Below are 12649 nucleotides of genomic sequence, written 5' to 3'. Positions count from 1 at the left end.
CTGCCAGAAAATGATGGGAGCCACCTGACCAAGTGAGGCACAAGCATCACTGCTAACAGACTGGCCAACATGGCAAGGAGGGCTTCAAACACTCAACAGAGGAGGGAGGTGCACCCTCCCATTATTTCTGCACATTAAAGAAAGGGGGAAAATAAGTATTTGAACCATGCATCATGGTTGTCCTTATTCTGGGAGTAGAGGAAACATTACTTTATTACTTATGAGTGGAGGGAAGCAAAAGGGCATGAGGGAATACCATCAAACTTGAATTTCTGCAGTACATGATTATTTCAGAAACTTGTCTATGACTCTCTTATTCATCTACAAAAGAACATGTTTTTCTTCCAATGAAGACTGGCTCCCAGAGATAAAGAGTTGAAGATGACACTGAAAATCTCATTTTAGTACATGAAAGCTTATAGCTGTCTTGGGAGACAACCCAATGGCATGTACAACACCCACGCTGATTCTCTATGAATGCCATGGGCAGTTTGCTACTCTTAATTACACTAGGCCAATGTTAATATGCACCTTGGTGCAAACCTCTGAACCAGGAGGCTGTGGCTGGCCTGCTTTCAAGATTATTTATCCATTTGTGTTTACTTTTAAAGTATCACGTTTCATCTGCAGTGGGAAATCACTGTGAATTCCCTTAAATATCTCCATCCTGCTATGTGGAAAGAAGCCAAATGCTTCTCAAGTGTAATAGTGTCAGGACAGCTAAAACAAAAAAAAAGGGGGGTGGGAAATTGAATGGAAGGAGAAACCTCAGTCTATAAAATCCCATTAGGATTTTATGGGAAAAGAGGTCACGCTCCATATTTTCCTTGTGAGCAGTGGAACAGAAACTTAGACCTTTTTTCCCCAAGGAGAGTGTTCAGATTTCTCTGGCTCCCTATTATTTAATTTGGAGAAGATGATAACTGATATCTATGGGAATGAAATTTGGAAATCAGACTTGTAAGAGGGATATCTAGCAAAGAAAACATTGAGCATTGTAGGGTATACTGTTCAAAATAACTGAGCTTTTTGGTCATTTACTGTAAAACTCAACAACTGCTTTCAACTCCAAAGTGTTTGCTGTGAGCACATGCATAAAACAGCATGAGATCTATTTTTTTCCCCTTCAGGCCATTCTTCCCTACTGGTACAGTGCCAAGAAGTTTAATTAAATGTCAAGTGTTGCAACACTTGTGCCTTAGGGAGGGGAGAGAGAGAAGTGCTGACTGGCACTGAATTTTGAGAGCATCATATCATGGCCACTGTCTCCATCATCCCTCTTGCTTTCCAAGGGTGTTAACTTACCTTTCCTTTGCTAATTATGAAGAAAGTGTCTCCTCGAGCACCTTGTCGTATAATATACTCTCCATTTTCATAGTGCGTCTATAAGAAAAAAGTTAAGATGAACAAACAGAATCAGAGACTGTTATTCAGCAAGATAGCTTGGCAGTTTCACAAGATAGCACTTCTGGAAACATTACCCTGGACCAGTTTTATCTCAGTCTGACATTGGCCGTGACTTAAAAACTGTTGTGTGTCAAGGAACACAACAATTAAAATGAAACTGTTTATGGCTTGCCCATTTTTCTTCTTACTGTACTAGTGCCAGTTTTTGCCCAGATGAATTATCCTCACAGCCTAAATCCATTTATACTATGTAAACCAGAGGAATTTTCAACAGAGAATACAGTACATAAATGGTAATAATATTTGTGTTGTAAAAACAGTTCTTTTCCTCTTTTTTTGTTGGTTTTGGTATCTTTCCTGCTTTGCTAGCAGGGGCTTTGTTCAACAAATAATTCAATTTGTTCAACAAATTCATCAGCTCTTCTCCTGTTATAATAGTTTAAGCCATATTTTATACCTTATTTTGTTGAATAGCCCTTGCTAAATTTATGTCACAGCTTATCAATGCTTGTATCTACACTGCAAAGCCTTCTTCCAACATTCAAATCACGTTTCTCTAGTTCTTCCTTGAGTGCCCAAACACATAGAGCTCTCTCTTTGCTTGACCTCTTTCTCACTGGCACCTGTCTTCATGCCCTTCCTGCGTTCCACGTCTTTGTCTTTATGCATTTCAACTCATTCCTTTCACAGCTAATTCTGCCTGGCCTTACCACAATTCTTCCTGCTTGATTCAACCTATCCTCAATCCTCTTAACAATGCTTTTCCTCTTACTTCCTCCTTTCCTAACACAAATCAACTTATTCATTGATTTTGTTTTAACTGGATTATTTCTGTCTTCTAACCTTCTAACCGATTTATTTCAGTCCATTTAGACTCAAAGCAGGCAAAGTGTGTAAGTGCTCGCTTATGACACATGCAAATAAATTACAAGCCTCTTGATTTTAGCTGGCCATGTATAAGGTAACAAGCTTTTGGAAGCCAGACTCTGTTGAAGGGGATCCTTCTGATGAAAAAGAAAATGATTTTTGGCATCTTCTTAAATTCTGGCTCCAAAGTCCTGTATATACTGGTCAAAGAATTTCCAGAATGCCTTTTAAATGGGCAATAAATATTTTGCAGTTGTAAATGAATAAAAATTTATGCAACTAGTTTAACACCCTGAAGTTTGGCTTAGAACTTGAATGCTTTCAGTTTTAGACTTTCCTCCCAAGAGAAAGGGACTGTGGAGAGAATACTGTATTTTCAGAGGCAATATTAAAGTTCAGTGATGAAAGCCAATTTAATATATCAGACAGATTTCACTGAAAACTAAGCATCACATAGGTTTTTGAGCATACATCTTAAGACATAGCTCCTTCAGGCCTCAACAAAATCAAAGCAAAATACAGAAATTGATTCCTATCTGGAAGAGTTGACTAGACTATATTAGCCATTCTTACATTTTTTTTTCTCTCCAGCTGAAAACCAGAGCTGAAATAAGGTGTAAAAATGGAACAGAGAAAACCTAACTAGAAATGCAGGCTGCAAGAAATACAGCGGTATGACCTGCCAAGGTCAAGATAACCAGGCAACAAAGCTAATAGCTACAAAGGTCTGGTGTGTGCAAGGGGAAAGAAAGATTATCATCTAAGGCATCAAGGTCCCAGTTTGGCATCAAAGTCTGAGAAAGTTTGCACTCAGGAAAACAGCAAAGATAAAGTAAAGAAATTACTGCTGGGAACACACACGTAACAGCAAGCCACAAACATATATTTTATAAGCTTTGGAGAATGGGGATAAAGGCTCAGCTTCAGTGAATTATGAACACTAAGGCATTTACTACATTGTTGATTTACAAGTAGCACCAGGCCCTTACAGTACTTCATTATGGAATGAATAGCTTTTATCACCTTTTGAATAAATTCCCTGTCCCCTAGTACCCTATTTTCCTATACAATACAATTTTTTCCCAAGCTAAACCAGTAAAGGGGTACATCCTTAGCAATGCAGGGATGTCGATGGGGATGAAGAATGCAAGCCAAGCTTGCAATCCAAATGCTCATGCCTTTATCAGGGCATAGTTAAGTGCTCCAATAAGAGGTTTCTTTCTAAGAAAATAAGTGATAAAATAAAAAGAAGTGATTAAAAATGTATCATTTTTTCTGCTTTTTTGGGACATGCAACACATCCAAAATGAGAGATTGAAGGTTTCCTTAGAAAGTTTTAGTTCTTCCATTAATATTTATGGCCTTGATTTCAGTATGTCATATACAAGGTTTAAGTCCTATAAGCACTTAGTATTTGTAAAATAAAGGCTCCAAGTCTTTCCAGTCACATCTCAACTCAAAGCCACAGCATTACATCATATTTACAGAAAGAATGTGTTGGAGGGGTGTGTGTGGGGGGAGAGGACAGAGAGTGAAAAAACTCTCATTACCTTTATAACCAAGAGAAAGTCACGTACATATTGCATAAACTCAAATTTCCCTTCAATTCATCAAACACAGCTTTGTGGCACCATCGTCTATGCCAACCACAAGAGCTTCAGATTCTTTGCCACGCTTTTGGCACTCCTTGCATGCCACCATTTTCTGATGAAGTTGTTCTCCACAACACACTAGGGGCAACACCTTATACACCACACAGAGAAAACATGAGCCTTGCAACTTCAGACACTCATGTTTGAGTAAAGGCTTTGCCCCACTGACCTTACTCTATCAGTCACCAACTTCAGCTGGAGCTTCTGTTCCTGACCACCATCAAAAACTGAAACAATTTAAAGCTCAACCAAGTGTTGACAGAGGCTTCACGGAGAAAAAACAATGCTGGAGACCAACCCAGTGGTTAAAATTTTCCTCCGGCTGGATGCCTTTGACTGTTATGTTTATACTTAGAACATTTGGAAAAAAAGTGGAAAATAGATCATGTGTTTGGAGTGCTATGTAACCCATGTCAACTGTGGTGCCGAGAGGCCAAAACCCTGCCAAAGGTCCTGTCAGGGGAGCAGAAACACAAAGGTGACTTTGAAATAGAGTTTCACTCCCTGCAGACAGTTTACACCACATAAACCAGTGAGAGTAACCTGGGTTTGATGACAGTGCTCAATGTATAATCCCTCTCCCCTATAATGGGATGTTATTTTGCTGGCAGTTTAAAAAAAATATTCACAGAACCACCAGCAAAACTCCAAACATAAGCAGCTTTCAAAATACTTTTGTTTCTGTTCTGGACTTTCTGTTAAGCATTTTTTCAAGTCTGAAATGACAACAGCAATGCTAACAAAATAGAATTTGAAAAGAAGTTTATTTGCTGAAAAACGCTTCAAACTAAGCAGGTTGCTATTGGTCTTCTGCACTGAATTCTTTAGGAATCATGAAACTTCATTTCCCTGGTTTTACTGTGTTTCTCTCCCATGAATTCTCTCAAAGCGCTGCTCCTTGAAATAGCCAAGGGCAAAATTATTATACTACGGTCCTCTCCTGATTTATCCCGTGAATTAAAGCACAGTGGGTGAGTCTTGAGTTTTTGACACTCAAGATGTCTCAATAGCCTTCTAAACAGCAGGTTAGTTAAACAATTGGGAAATTAAAATATGAGAAAGGTGGATGATTGACGGAAATTGAGGATTAACTCATGCCTTTTAATTCAACATCATTATGGAATACAGGGTTGTGAAAGCAAATTAGGAAGTGTAAACCAAACAGATGGACGATGTTGCTAAACAGCTCACCCCATGTACACCTTCCACCATACACTGGGGGATGAGGCAGCACAGACTGGCCGGTAGTGGGATATCACAGCAGGAATTAGTACATTACTAGCACACGTCCACCATCCCAAACAGTTCTGAACTTGAGCTGGAAACCTGTGGATGACCCTATTGCAACTTGGGGTTGCAAACCCCTATTTCAGATTCAGTTGGCTCTGAGTTGTAATCTTCTTCAGCAAAGTTTTCTCACTAATGGATTACAAACTTACTCTTTCTTCTCAAAAACCAAGCTATTTGAATTCAGATGACATATTTGAATACATATTTTAAAGTCAAGGCTGTTTTGTAATAGTTATAGGACAGTGTCGCCTTAGTAAAGCCTTGTGGTAAACATTTTATTTGTACTGCACTGATTCAGTGTGGCTTCTTAGTGGACTGTGACAGCAATGAGAAGAAAAAATGTCCCTAGGCAGGTTTTGGATGGTCTGGGCATCCAACTGCGGTGTCTTCTGCAGTTTACAGGTTGCTTCTAATCGCCACAGAAGCATCCCCTGAACAGCAATAGTCTTAATGCACCTAAAAAGACTATTCCTGTGTGGACACTCAGGTCTACAGAATAATACAAATCACTCCAAATGCTGGGTTTATTTGTCCTTGACTGAAGTTTGTCTTTACATCCTCGTGAGACAGGAGGTGAGGAGTTAGTAAAAAACCAAGCTACAAAGCAAACAAGAAGGAGGAATTGGTCTGCTAAGAAATGCATTTTCCTTAGACTGAAAAATGTTAGTGGCATGCCTCCTAATATCAAGATATAATATCTGCTTCTGAAAACTTGTTCACCTTGATTTCTCTAAGTGAAAGGAATATAACAGGATGCAAGGGAGCAGCCAAGAGGTACACTCAACAATTATTTCTGCAAAAGCAAAAGCAAGTACAGCCTACACCTACTCTACTGGGTACAAAAAGAAACAAATGAAACAACAGTCCTGTAACAGTCTCCTGCTGTTTCTGAAATTGAAAGATGCAATAAATGTTCCCAATTTGAAGATCATTGGTTAAATGATTGCTTTAATTTCCTGATTGTTTCTCTTGGGGTTTGGCACTACTGTTTCATGAATCTGAGTTTCACTGTGCAGAGAACCAGTGAGAAAGGAACATGCGACAAGAGTAGGGATGGAGCTGAGACTGGTACCATTCTTCTCTTCCTTTTTCTCAAAACCTCCCCCAGTTTCAGTGTCCTAAGATACACAAAGCATCTATGAACTAAACTGGAACTGATCTTCTCCCACGTTTGCTGCTGGGGACAGGGCAAGAATTGCAGTGGAAATACAAAAATGGAAATTGTGGAAAAGAAAAACTCAACGTACTCAGTTCAGAGCAAAAGACAACCTCCAAACTGCAAGTTTTCCAACTCTGACCTGAGCTCTGATGGCTCCTTTAGGTGAAACTTCTGGTCCTGAAACACAGGTTGAATTCAAGACTTTTGCATTGACCTGTAAATACGACAGATGTGATCTTTCAGGAGCTTCCTGAAGGTTGACTTCTCTCATGGAAAGAAGTAGCAGTGCCACACCTTTGGCATTTCGATGACCAAGAGCACACAGTGGGGTTTCCTTTTACACCATGAAAGGTGTAAAGTCTTAACACCAGAACATCCAACCTTAAAACAGCTCTCGACATGGTAATAAATAGCAGATAAATAGGACCACTTGTAAATTTTGTGAGATACATAAACAAGATTTCTTAGGTTTGACACTAAACAAACATGCCTCATCAAAGAAGTCCCCTAAACCAGGCAATATTAAGAAAAGGGCATGAAGCACGGATAAGCTTTGGTATAGTAACATCTTCTAGCAATGAAAAACACACCACTTTCTTTTTGATCTGATTTTATCATCTTTCCTTTAGACTCCAGTGGACGTCAATCCAGAGCTTAGAAAGTGCAATTTTAACGGATATATAAAAGGTAGCACAATGTATAAGAGACCATATTTGGCAAATTGTGGCTCAGGTTCCTGTGTTCAAAAGGGAAGACATGCATCAGACAGAAGGAGCTTTTGGCCCTTTCCTTTTCCCACTCCTGAGCATCCTTCTCGCAACCCAAGGTGGTGGCAGCACTGTTACAGGAGGAAATGCCTTTTCTGCACCCCCTATGCCTTTTTCAAACAAGTTTTCTACTGAGGCTTCTTCTCTTTTTCGTGTTCTTCAAAAGTCAGCAAGGAGTCCTGTGGTGAAAGGAGCCTCCTCTGTCCTCTCCTACATAATCATAACATTCCATCAGCTCTTCCTTTACTGGAACCTTCTAATCTGACATGATTAAAAAATTCTCAGGCAGGAGCCAAGTCTTCCTGTCACCTCCAAGTTTCATTCCCAGCCCACTCTCCAAACCAACAGTTTTAAGCAAATCTGAGCATATTCAGGGACTCTTGAATGCCCATGGGACTGAATGGCAGAAACTGTCTTGTGCAGATGAAGATTTGTTGAGCTTCAAAGTTTTTTATACAGCCAACTCTAAGACTAAAGGATGTTGCAGAATATCAAGTAGATGAGGAGACATTGACAGACTGTGAGCCAGGATGATTTGGACTAGGTAAGTCCATTAAGGTTTGTAATGAAGACCTGATATACAGTTTTGATTCCTAAATGCATCATGCACTTTTTAAGGGAGAAAGAGGAGGAAAGTGAACCTAAAAAAACCCCACCATTTACTTTAATGCATTATTGTGAAAGACATTTCCTGTCTTAATTTGGTCTAAAAGTAGACACAAGACATTATAAACCACGTTTGAACTCTCGTTCCATCATTACTGTAATGCAGCCTGACAACCATTTTTGGACAGCAGTGAGGCTACCTAAGTTGCAACCGGCCTGGGAGGTGACCACCTCTCAGTTACTTTTTCTCCACAGTGCTGAGGCAAACATGTTTCTCTGTTTCTGTCTGGAAAATAGATCAGGTTGTAAAATGCTGAGACCAGCTGGTGCAGGGGCCACTGCCTTTCTGACCCCCAAGCCTGACTCTGTCCCTGCTGCCCCTCATCCCCAGGTCAATGACAACCTCCTTCAGTGTGAGTACTTAGAACAGAGGTACAAGAGATGCTCAAGATGTTGCCTGCAGCCCAACATCTTTTTATAAGGGAAACTTGTAGGAAAATACAGGAAGCTCAGAAGCACTAATTTTTGCATGCTCAGCCACTGAAAACAGGTTGTCTATCCACATACACACATAACAAACATTAATGTGAAAATATAAGAGGAGAAAGACAAAGTAGCTGGTGGAAAGAATGAATGGAAAACCTGATGCTCTTGAAGAAAGACCACATGTAAAGATGCTCAAAGGATAAGAAAGGGCAAAAGGAAGGATGAGGGGATCAGAGAAGGAAACTCAGTATCACAAGAGGCCACCAGAAGAGATCAACTGCAGAAGTGTTGTCAGGGGTGGAGAGCTTCATTTCCTTAAGTGCAAAGAAACAGGAAAAGAGAAATAAAAGTAGATTAATGGACAGGACAATCTTCTGACACAGGAATTTCAGAAGGATGAGAAATGGAGGAAGGAGAGGATGCTGAAAAAGCTGGAAAGTTTAAAGAGATACCAGATGGAGATGAAAAGGGTAAAAGTCAGGACAAACCTCAAATACAAGGAGGGAGAACTCAAGGAGTGGTACTTCAAGGATTAAGAGAACATAGAGATGATACAGGTGGATGAGAGCAGCACACTGGGACAGGCTAAGGAGCTTTATCAAAAAGGGTTGCTCAGGAAGACAAGAGAGGACCCAATGTGGAAAAAAAAAATAGGATTTCTCTCATAAGAGATGATAGTGATAATGAGAAACAGCAAGTTAGTCCAGTGAAAGTTGATAGTGTTATTAGGCCACAGATCAAGCTGTCAATGAACTGCAGTAGAAAAACCAACAGTTTTCTTGCTAGCTGAATAAAAATTGATTCATAGATAATCATAAACATGAAATGTGGAGAATTAACTCAGTGATAGGTAATTAGAAACAGGATACCTAGGCAACAGAGTGGAATTCATTAATCAATTACCCTGACTAAAAATTAGCAAGCAGTAAAATCAAATAAAATTAAGTAAAAAAATAAAATTTTTTTAAAATGCATCTACATACACATTGCAAGTTGCATGGGGTTAGTGCTGACTCTGGGGAGGGAGGAAACAAGCTGCCAACTGGAAGTATTAACATGAGAAAAAAGTTTGCATGCCCATGACCAGTCACACACATTTGAGTATAAAATTTTGTAGGATTGAAATCTCCACCTGAGCAACCCCTGCCCCACAACATTTCCAGCCTACTTTGAACATTAATGAATTGCTGTGACTCAGATTGCTTCATTTTAATACAGTGTTCTGGATGGGAAAAGGGCTTTGTTTTTTTAAATACAGATATTAAAAGGTCTCCCTCATCAATACGACAGCATATTGACTTTGACACCTTTGTTCTGAGAAAATACATCAGAAAAAATATCACACTACATCATTGCACCTTAAAACGATTCTCCAATCACAAGCAACTTAAGCATAACGGATTTTAATTGGATTTCACTGAAATTCAAGAAAAGTAGCTGCTCTTCTCTCCTTCTTTCCTTAATAGCTCTGACTTGTTTTTCCCTTTATAACGGAAGAGTATGTGTAACACTAGTTTCACCCTGTAAATCCAAAGACTGGTTTCACAACTATTAAAATGGCAATCAATTCCTTGCAAAAAATGAAACTGGAAGCAAACAATGTAAATCAATATATTTGTTTAATTTATGTTTCTTAATTTGCTCTAAATTTTGTATGCTTATTCAGACAAATTATTTGAATTGCTATGAGGGTCCAAACTAATTTTCTAACCTATCATGAGGAATAAAAAGCATATTAATGTAATATATTCACCCAGTCTTCAAGTAACCTGTGATGAAATGTATTTTCTTTTTGTGTTCTGAATCAGAGGAGACTCTACCTTTCCATATGAAAATACACTTCTTTAGATTGTCATTAAAAACTGAATTTACTGGAAGCAAAATTGTGAAAAGCATTTGGCTTAGCCAGTCTCTACAGAGTTTTACTGAAACAGGTATTTTGCCCAATTCAAACACCTGAAATCACCAGTTGCTTCCAGTTTGACAACTTTGGTGGTTTGTGTAGGTGATGATCAGTTCTTCCTTAACACATGAACCTTACATCACCAGATGAATTAAACACTATCACAGCTTATACGCTCTTTCATACCTCCATGGATTTTGGCTGTTACTAGAAGATACTCTCCTTTTCCCTTGATTTCTCTCATTAACTGCACAGAGGAAAAAAAACCCTACAACCACAGAGCTTTTATCAGCCTGCATGCATACAAACTGACTCAACTCCCAGTCTGCCAACAAGCATTCTAGATTACAACTAATTTTGGAAGTGAATTACACAGAAGTAACCAAGATGAAATGTTTGTTTGAAATATAATTATTAAAGCCACGAGTGTATTTTCCCTCTGAGTGTGCAATGAAATGGGAAAACCCCAAAACTGTATTGTTTTAAATAACAATAACAACTTTTCTCAATGGAAATGGAAGCTGCCTTGAGCCACACACCCTAACCTCGGTTGCAACTGTCTTCTTGACAACAGAACTTGCCAACTCTAGATTTAATGCAGAAATGCAAAATAACCTCCCCTAAATACAGAATTCAGTATTTATTACTGTTAAAACATGCCCATGCAACTCCCGCCAGGTAAATTTAAACTTTGCTATAAAGATGTTAAAAAGAAAATTTTATTGGATCTTTCTGCTGCCTACAACTTATTAGGGCTTTTGCACAACTAGTACAAAACACGAAGCTGTAAGAAATAAAAAAATCCCAAAGGCATTATGAATTCAGAACATGGTAAACATTTACATTACTAAAAGATGTATCATGACAAGAATTAACCCTCCAACAGTAACACCTTCATCAATCTCTCGTGCAATGACCAGGCGTATAAATATTTAAATGACCACATCTATTCTGTGCTTTAAAGCAGCTTTTTTTGAGTATATCTTACTATTGGTTATGAAAAGAAAACCAGACCGACACTGGGAAATGTGACCTAGGTCAGATTTTTGGCACAAGATGCAGCAGTGACACAGCTGACTCTGTCCTGACCAGGCAAGGACAGCACATCAATCCAGAGATTACTTCATTAGGTTTTTTTTGAACTCCAGACACAGAGAATTATATCTTTTGTGACCTTCTCTGTGATGAATTTGGAAAATGACCATTTGCATTTACAAGTGGACAAGCACAGGACTGAGTCTTACTTTAACAGAGATGGGTTCAAACTGTCACTGCAGTTAATAAAATCCACTCCTACACAGCCAAGGAAAACCTTCACCGTGGTAAAAGAAGAACGTAAAACTATCCTTTTCATTTCATAGTCTTATGGTGGACAGAAATCAAAAGGGACAGGAGGAGGATAGCACATCTGTTCCACTGATGCCCTGATTTAGGACATCAGCATTTTCCACTGCAGCAGTATCATAAGCATTCCCAGCAATAAGCTATTTTTTGCACTCATCTTCTCTCTGAATTACTGATAGCCAGTTATTTTCATTTTATGTTAATTCTGAGATACTTAGCATCTTATTTTTTCAGCGCAAGTGTAATATTGAATGGACAAAAGGCTTCTGAGGGACACAGATCTCGAGCAAGAGATCCCTTCTTGCCTGTTTTCCATGACTTTCAGAATCAAAGACAAACCTGGTTGATACCAAGAAGCCTGTGGCTGGGCAGGAAGCCGAGTTTCAGTGTCTCCCAATATATAGCTGGGTTTGGGGGCGGGTTGGGGTGCATTACCCTCCTTTCGGGGATACGCAAACATGCAGGGAGCTGTGTTGAGGTCAGGTGACTTTCTGACACCCCAGCTGTGCACTGAGACCCAACTGGGCAAAATTCAATCGTGAACACTGAAGCAGCCTCTCTGTGCTACGACCCCTGAGCATATGGCAGCATGATAGCAGCTAATATTTCATTTATGATGCTAAGCATCTGTTACCAAAGCTGCCCACTGCTGATGGAGAATCTAATGACTTGAGAAGGAGACCAAAGTGCTCTTTAGTGCATCTAGCAGGAAGCTTTGGGGAGGTGCTAACTCAACCCAGTGTGCTTTGACCCTTCACCTCCCATCTGGCATGTAATCCCAGAGACAATAAGCATTTATCCATTGCAAAACTGAGTATTTTTCTTGTCCACAGTGCGTCTCTGAGATCTGACTACAAGTAATTTTATGAAAAAAAAAAAAAAAATTCAGACAAAAATAGCTGACTTTTTCACCATCCCTCAGAACAGAAATAGTTTTTCTGCCATACTGGCAAGTTAGGTCTGAATATCTTTATTATTTCCACTTGACAGAAAGCAACAAATGAGTGACCTGAGCTGACTTTCAGTGGTGCGAAGAAAACCTGCAAATCCCATCTGAAGTTCTTGGTGAGCATGTTTTACAGGACCAGTCTTTTGCCTTTCACCTTTCCAAACCCCTCACCAGCAAGGGAGGCAAAACAACCAAAGAGAGGGCATCACAGAATTAAAT

At 39.3% G+C, this 12649-nt stretch overlaps 1 protein-coding gene across 4 annotated transcripts in view; it reads right to left on the bottom strand.

Moving 5' to 3' along the window:
- The window catches only part of PRKG1 (protein kinase cGMP-dependent 1), a 480301-nt gene that overhangs the window by 118752 nt on the left and 348900 nt on the right, over positions 1–12649 (bottom strand). For all 4 annotated transcript variants that reach the window (XM_061373836.1, XM_061373835.1, XM_061373838.1 and 1 more), the window contains exon 6: positions 1306–1383. In XM_061373836.1, coding sequence (XP_061229820.1) covers positions 1306–1383 — 78 coding nt within the window. The remainder of the gene's footprint in view (positions 1–1305; positions 1384–12649) is intronic.

Source organism: Neopsephotus bourkii, unplaced genomic scaffold, assembly GCF_033783945.1.
Source record: "Neopsephotus bourkii isolate Nb327-2 ecotype Australia unplaced genomic scaffold, CSIRO-AGI_Nbou_v1 NB_1634, whole genome shotgun sequence".
NCBI lineage: Eukaryota > Metazoa > Chordata > Aves > Psittaciformes > Psittacidae > Neopsephotus > Neopsephotus bourkii.
This window is presented reverse-complemented; position numbering and strand designations above follow the sequence as displayed.